Here is a 7,799-nt window from a genome sequence, read left to right on the forward strand (position 1 = left end):
ACCTTTGTTAGCAGTCACATATATGACTGTTTCTTTTTGTGAGATAAGCAGTTACTGATGATCAGTGGTTTCAACTTGGGCAAATTTGTCCCCCAGGGAGACATCTGGCAATGTTTGGAAACATTTTTGGCTGGAACAACTTGAGGAAAGGTGGTGCTCCTGGTATATAGTGGACAGAGGCCAGGGATGCTGCCAAACATCCTACAAAGCAGAAGACAACCCTCAACAACTATCTGGCCCCAAATGTCAATAGTGCCAAGACTAAGAAACCCTGAGCTAGATCCTTTAAACAGTGGTTACAAAATCTTCTATCATTTCTTCATTTAGTAAGTGGAATATTACTATAAAGGGAAGCCTTGCCTCAACAATTGTATATAGTTGGTACCAAAGACAGGATAAATGCTTGACTCTTTCCTTTTATTTAGTTGTTTTCAAAACGATAAGTTGGTTCCCTCATATCCACCTAAGATAACCAGTGAGGGTTCTGTTGGTTTTTAGTATCATTATGAACTCATGGATTCAAATATGCTTGCTGTGTTTCAGTCCACTGCAGTCATTCCTACTGATGCTCAAATCATCCTATATTAGGCTAGTGGAAACCTAAGTTAGCTCCAGAGTCCTTTTGACACTTCCCAGTAGTCTTACACAGCCTCCCCACTTTGGTACTTCCTTCCAGAGGGAAATGGTGTTTAGAGAGTACAGTTTAGATGTGCTCATCACTACTATCTCTCCCTATTTTTATGAACACTACCAAACTTCCCTTTTAATCTTCCAGATTATTAGCCTTCAGCCAATGAAATCCTACTACACTGTTAAAAATAATCTGTCTCACTAGAACCATGTATGACACTTTCATACAACTCACACAGAACTATTAACTATGTAATATCACTCAGTAATATTAACATAATTAATGAAGTATTATATAATACATAAATAAAATATAACATAATAAATAAAATTCATTTTCACCCTATGGTGAGTAGACAGCTCACTCAAGTGTAATGAAACATTATTTATTAACTGAAGTCATTGATCCTAATTAATCTGAAAATTTCATAATTTAGGATGCAGTAAAGTAACTCAATCCTAATTCATCTCCAGTGGAGAAGTGGTTATCTAAGGGAGGTTTATTCAGTGAGGGACTATTTCTACTGGAAAACCACTCAGAGAAGTGCTATTTTTTGTTTGTTTCAAAAGCTAAGATTCCTAAAAGAATATCCTGGAACATATGTTACAACTTTCCAAAAAGCAGCACTAGTGGAGGTTAGAGATTTAGAAGTCACACTAATCCAGAGAAAGACCTAGAAGCTGCTGGAGTAAGTAGCTAAATTTCTATTTGAGCACGGTACACGAGTTGCAAACATATCAACTCTATCCATAGAGAAGCTCAGCACAGAGCCAGGCATATAGTAAGCTCTCAATAAATGGTAAGTGAAAAGTTTACATACTTCCTTCACTTCCTTGAAAATGCTTACAAACTCTTCATTGATGGCTAAACTTCTGCGTTCAATATCTCCACGTAAATTTCTTCGAGTGCGCAAACTATTTTCAACAAAAAAGGTTGAGAGTGCCTTGAGAGCTTCCAACATCTCCTACATAATTGATAATAAAAGAACATTATTGGGACCGATTTTCAAATGTTTTTCTAATCTCAAGCAAAAATTTAATGAAATCATTTCCAAATAATTTGTTTCCATTACACAATCCAAAATATACTGGATGACCTTCACATTACTGAACAGTAAACTTATTTCTGAGACACAATAAGGACATACTTACTTGTGCATTGTGACATATATACGTTATTCAATGCAGAATTGTTTGGAACTGCAAAGATTAGAAAAAACCGTAATGTCCATCTAAAAAGGATTGGTTTAAAGACATTATGATATAGCCATTGAAAAAAAGTGGAAATTCTTGGGACTTCCCTGGCAGCGCAGTGGTTAAGAATCTGCCTGCCAATGCAGGGGACATGGGTTTGAACCCTGGTCCGGGAAGATCCCACATGTCGCGGAGCAACTGAGTCTGTGCGCCACAACCACTAATAAGCCTGTACTCTAGAGCCCGTGAGCCACAACTACTGAGCCCGTGCGCCACAACTACTGAAGCCCACACGCCTAGAGCACGTGCTCCACAACAAGAGAAGCCACCACAATGAGAAGCCCGCGCACCACAAGAGTAGCCCCCGCTCGCCGAAACTAGAGAAAGCCAGCACGCAGCAACGAAGACCCAATGCAGCCAAAAATAAATAAATTTTTAAAAAGTGAATGAACATTTAACAAGAAATAACTGCTGCGGCACTGTGCTGAGCATTTCACCTGGATTCTCTCATTGAACCTGCACAACAACCCTGAGGAGGTTACTGGCAGTATTCCCAATTTAGAAACTTAACATAAGCTCACAGAAGTTAAGGGACTTATTGAAACCATGATGCACCAATTTGTTGGTTATATCTAATAAGTGGTGGTCCCAGAGCCAATCTTTCTTACTCATTATAGTATAATGCTATTTTTTACACACCAATTCTTATTGACAGCTTACTGTCAGTTACCTAAAAATTTATCTATAAAAATAAAATCTTTATAGATAAAAATTCTGTATCTATACATTAAAAATTCTATTTTTATCTATAAAAATGTATCCGTAACACTCTCACTTAAACAGTCTAAAATATGTATAAAAAATAAAAATTTGTCTATGAAACTTATCTAAAAATTTTAGATAGAAACTTATCTATAAAACTCTCACTTATACACATTCTTTTTTCTTTATGCCACCATGGCATGACCAATATACCTAGCGACTCAGTGATACAGAAGAGATAATCTGCTACCACGGGAGATGGAAAGTCCAATCTAAGTTTCAGGAGGTACTTGGGAGAGGATAAACTATCCTGTAAAGAAATACAAGATAGTTTACAAGATAAACTATCTTGTAAAGAAATACAGCATGAGCCCATACATCATAGACAGTGCTTAGCTCACAACAAAAACTAGTAGCCATGAGCAGGTGGTAGCCCTTTCGCGCTGCAAATTATTTTAATTGTTTTCACCTGTCAATGGAAAGGCTCAAGGATGCTTAGCCCTGACCTCCTGTTCCCCCTAAGCTCCCCATTCGCGCTACCTTATTTTGTAGTTTGCTCTTTTGCATTTTTCTTCTCCTGCCTGGGGCTCTCCTCTCCCCTCCCTGCTCAGACCCACGACACCTGCGGGGGCAGGGGACTTCACCGTTTGCCTTCCCGATCCAGAGTCTTCGAAGAACAGTTTTAATTAAATATGGGGCAACACCCAGGAAACCTCTTTGCTCTTCCAGGGGCTCCTCGGCCTCCCCTTTCTCACCTGCCCCACGCGGCAGAGCAGCGGGTCCCGCGGGCCTGGGGTCCCCTCCGCGGCGGGGACAGGGACGAGCCCGAGGGCGCCGGACAGACACCGCCCCCAGGCCGGGTCCGACCCGCAGACGACGCAGCACCCTCGACCCCGCCAGTCCCGCTCACCTTGTCGTTGTCCAGCCGTGTGTCCAGGATCTTACGCAGTTTCCGCGATAGCGGGTTGTTAGTCTGCGCCGAGGGCCCGCCGGCCCCATTGTTGAGGCCGTTGGCAGCCCCGGTGGCGGGCACTGCTACTACTTCCCCGCTGCCCTCGGCCATAGCGCCGCGCGTCCCGCCCCCCAACTCGGCCCCAGCCACCTTAGCCCAGAGCACTGACGCGCCGGCAGCCCCATAGCGCGCAGGCGCGCATTTGCCGCGCAGGCGCGCATCTGCCGCGCATGCGCCCTCGGAAGGCTCTGCTTCGCCCACTCCTGTGCTGGGCGGGTAGAGAAGTTGGGGGAGGCGGAGCAAGACCCGCCGGGTGAGAGGAGAGTAACGCGAGATTTTGCAAAGTGGACTGAAATTCAAATCAGGTTTGGAGTTTGGGAGTTACGGTTTATGGGATTAAAGGCACTTCGGGGTCCTGAAGCTGTGAAAGTCTGAGCTAGACTTAAGTAAAATACACTGAGGCCTGTGCCTGGGCAACTGTGTTCAGTAAAAGCTAACTCTAGTTAAATTCACTTTAGAATACTTTGTAACTGTTTCCTGCTATGAAGGAGATTTAAATGCAGATGTGGAAAGAATTCCAAAATATAGTATGTGAAAAAGCAAGGCGAGTTACAGTGTGTATAGTGTGATCACTTGTGTGGTGTGTGTGTGAAATAGAGGTACATGTAAATTTAGGCTTTTTTTTTTTTTCAGGATGACATTCCTTTGGAAGAGAGGCTTCCAATTTTCATTTTGTACCTTTCCAAACGGACTGAATTTTCTAATCTTCCCCGTGGGTTACTTAGTATGTCAACAGCGGTTATTAAGGTAAGGTAATTATGGCCTACTTTTCTGTGTTTATTTGTACTTCTCTGAATTTGCAATTGTAAAAAAAAAAGGAAACAAAATAATTTGAAAATTAGGATGATATAGTAGGATGAAGACAGGGAAATTATTGTAAAATTTAAATATATTTAAAGCAATTTGTATATTTTTTAATGTTCATCTAGCATTCTTTTATAAGGCTAACTATAAATACTAAGTTAAGGGCTTGAAATCAATACTTTTCAACAGTTCAAATCAGTATTTTCCAACAGTTAAAATAAATATTCAGGTAAGCCTCATTAGAGACCTAGGTTTTATATATGTATATTTTTATATATGTGTATATGTAATATTTATATATAACAATTTTTATTGAAGATGAAGGTTTTCTTTTATTGAAAATGTAAAAGATATTTATGTATATTGAACTTCCTTAATATAGTAGACACTGAAAGTATTAGAGACAGGCTCTGACCTAAATATTTTAATTTAATGGGAGAGCAAATACATGCATGTAAAAGAGTAAAGCATTTTTATATATAACAAAGCATTTTTTTAATAAATTTATTTATTTGTTTGTTTTTGGCTGCGTTGGGTCTTCGTTTCTTCACGTGGCTTTCTCTAGTTGTGGCAAGTGGGGGCTACTCTTCGTTGCGGTGCGTGGGCTTCTCATTGTGGTGGCTTCTCTTTGCTGCGGAGCATGGGCTCTAGGTGTGTGGGCTTCAGTAGTTGTGGCACGTGGGCTCAGTAGTTGTGGCTCGAAGGCTCTAGAGCGCAGGCTCAGTAGTTGTGGCTCGAAGGCTCTAGAGCGCAGGCTCAGTAGTTGCGGCGCACAGGCTTAGTTGCTCCGCGGCATGTGGGAAAGCATTTTTGTATAACCACAGAACAACCATGCTGAAGTGTAAAACGTGGACATTCTTACCTTCCAAGTAGCCGTTGAAAGGAGGGCCACTTCAATTTCCCCCTCTTCCCCTTTGGTTAGTTATTAAAGCTTTCCTGCTCTTTGGCTTCTGAAATAAGTGGAAGTCACATCATTTTGGTCACTGTGACTTCATCAAAGTATAATGTGGCATTTATTAAAGCCATGTCTGGCGAATCACAGAATAAAATAGAATGCTCAGTCCTCTACATTCTTCCCTGTATTAAAAACAATAGCTTCTATTATTTAGTGTCCAAATTTATTGAGAATCAGGCTCAATGCTGGACCCTTTTAATACACTATTGTTATCTGCATAACTACCCTGCAGCATAGGGATCATTACCATTTTATCATGTCATTAGTATTCTGTTTATGATGAGTAATCCAAGCCTACAGAAGTCTTTCCGAGGACATAAGGCTACCTCACATCTCATCGTTAGTTACCAGCCAAGTTGGCAGTAGTTTTCAAATTCTACTACTGCTTCCTCAGTTTTCATTTTGAGTTGTGTACACCTCTCACTTGGAATGTAGGCAAAAACTTTTGCAGCCAAACTTTCAAATGTATTCTGTGTCGGTGTTGGCTTGACACTGTTCTTACTACCTTTGCACTGACACCAGCACTATTTCTCGAAAACAGATTTGGTCCTATCACTTTTTTGCTTTAAAAACCATAATGACAGTTACTGAATAAAATAACTTTTTAGTATGGTGTACACATACCTTCATAATCAGATCTCAGAGTATCACTGTAGTTTTATTTCTAGGTACTTGTTTGTGATAACAACACTCAAGCCACCTGTATTTTTGGGGCCACAAACACATCCCAAACTTTTAAGTCCCCATACATTGGCTCATACAACTCACTCTTCCAGGAATGTGTGCTCCTGTGAAACTGGTGAAATCCTATTTGTCCTTCTGGCTCCACTCAAATATCACTTCTTCTCTGTACCTTCACATAGCTCCCCATCTGGCCTTGGGCAGAATTAATTGATATGTCATGCAAATTCCATAGCACTTAATATAATACAACACCTCTAATAACTTGTGTCGTACAATTATTTTTAAATTTACTTAAGTTTTGTGTTCCTCCACTAGACTCTAAGTACCTGGATGATGGGGACTTTGCCCTCCTGGTTTCCAGCACAATATCGTACACAATATATGTGCTGATTAAAGGCTTACTGAATGAAAAGTATTGAAATGAAGTTTTTGTGTTTTTTTAATTTTATTAATTTTGGCTGTGTTGGGTCTTCATTGCTGCGCACGGGCTTTTCTCTAGTTGTGGCAAGTGTGGGCTACTCTTTGTTGTGGCGTGTGGGCTTCTCATTGTGGTGGCTTCTCTTGTTGCAGAGCACGGGCTCTAGAGCACAGGCTCAGTAGTTATGGCTCACGGGCTCTAGAGGACAGGCTCAGTAGTTGTGGCACATGTGTTTAGCTGCTCCGCAGCATGTGGGATCTTCCCGGACCAGGGATTGAACCTGTGTCCCCTGCATTGGCAGGCAGATTCCCAACCACTGCACCACCAGGGAAGTCCCGAAATAAAGTTTTACAGCTTTATAAGTTAGAGTTTTTTTCTTTTGAAGTGTAGTTGATTTACAATGTTGTGTTAGTTTCTGCTGTACAGAAAAGTGATTCAGTTATATATATGTATATATATAAATTATTTTTCAGATTCTTTTCTATTATAGGTTATTTCAAGGTATTGAATATAGTTCCCTGTGCTATACAGTAGGACCTTGTTGTTTATCTATTTTGCATATAGTAGTATCTGTTAATCCCAAGCTCCTCATTTATTCCTCCCCTTCTTCCCCTTTGATAACCGTAAGTTTGTTTTCTATGTCTGTGAGTCTATTTCTGGTTTATAAATAAATTCATTTGTATCTTTTTTTAGATTCCACATATAAGTGACATTATATGATATTTGTCTTTCTCTGTCTGACTTACTTCACTTAGTATGATAATCTCTGGGTCCATCCATGTTGCTGCAAATGACATTATTTCATTCCTTTTTATGGCTGAGTTATATTCCATTGTATAAATCTTTATCCATTCATCTGTTGATGGACACTTAGGTTGCTTCCATGTCTTGGCTATTGTAAATAGTGCTGCTATGAACATTGAGGTGCGTGCATCTTTTCAAATTAGAGTTTTCGTCTTTTCCAGATATATGCCCAGGAGTGGGATTGCTGTATCATACAAAAATGAACTCAAAATGACTGAAAGACTTAAATATAAGACATGAAACTATAAAACTCCTAGAAGAGAACATAGCCAAAAAATGCTCTGACATAATCATAACGTTTTCTTAGATCAGTCTCTCAAGACAAAAGAAATAAAAGCAAAAATAAATAAATGGGGCTTACTCGAACTTATAAGCTCTTGCACAGCAAAGGAAACCATGAACAAAATGAAAAGGCAACCTACGGAATGGGAGAAAATATTTGCAAATGATGCAACCTACAAGGGCTTAATATCCAAAATATACAAGCAGCTCATACAGCTAAATATCAAAACAAACAAACAACCAATCAAAATATG

General features: G+C 40.0%; 1 protein-coding gene and 1 long non-coding RNA gene across 10 annotated transcripts in view; one reads left to right on the plus strand and one right to left on the minus strand.

The window, feature by feature from the left end:
- COG6 (component of oligomeric golgi complex 6) overlaps nucleotides 1-3,749 on the minus strand; it is a 174,757-nt gene extending 171,008 nt beyond the window's left edge. For 7 of the 9 annotated variants that reach the window (XR_003791691.1, XR_003791690.1, XM_029209898.1 and 4 more), the window contains exons 1-2: nucleotides 3,497-3,690; nucleotides 1,452-1,595 (exon numbers count right to left, since the gene is read on the minus strand). Coding sequence is in view for 7 of the 9 variants with exons in the window: in XM_029209898.1 (XP_029065731.1) it covers nucleotides 1,452-1,595; nucleotides 3,497-3,649 (297 nt within the window). In the remaining 2 variants the exon portion in view is untranslated. Of the gene's footprint in view, nucleotides 1-1,451; nucleotides 1,596-3,496 lie in introns of all 9 variants that reach the window. The other 2 variants (XM_029209896.1, XM_029209897.1) reach the window with 2 other exon arrangements.
- A 478-nt stretch (nucleotides 3,750-4,227) lies between these two features.
- On the plus strand, nucleotides 4,228-7,583 carry LOC114887984. Its single transcript, XR_003791665.1, has 2 exons — nucleotides 4,228-4,345; nucleotides 7,425-7,583. It is a non-coding gene; the product is annotated as an uncharacterized LOC114887984 (long non-coding RNA).
- Nucleotides 7,584-7,799: the final 216 nt, after the last annotated feature.

The sequence above is a fragment of the Monodon monoceros genome, unplaced genomic scaffold, assembly GCF_005190385.1.
Source record: "Monodon monoceros isolate NGI ecotype Baffin Bay Population unplaced genomic scaffold, NGI_Narwhal_1 Super_Scaffold_8, whole genome shotgun sequence".
NCBI lineage: Eukaryota > Metazoa > Chordata > Mammalia > Artiodactyla > Monodontidae > Monodon > Monodon monoceros.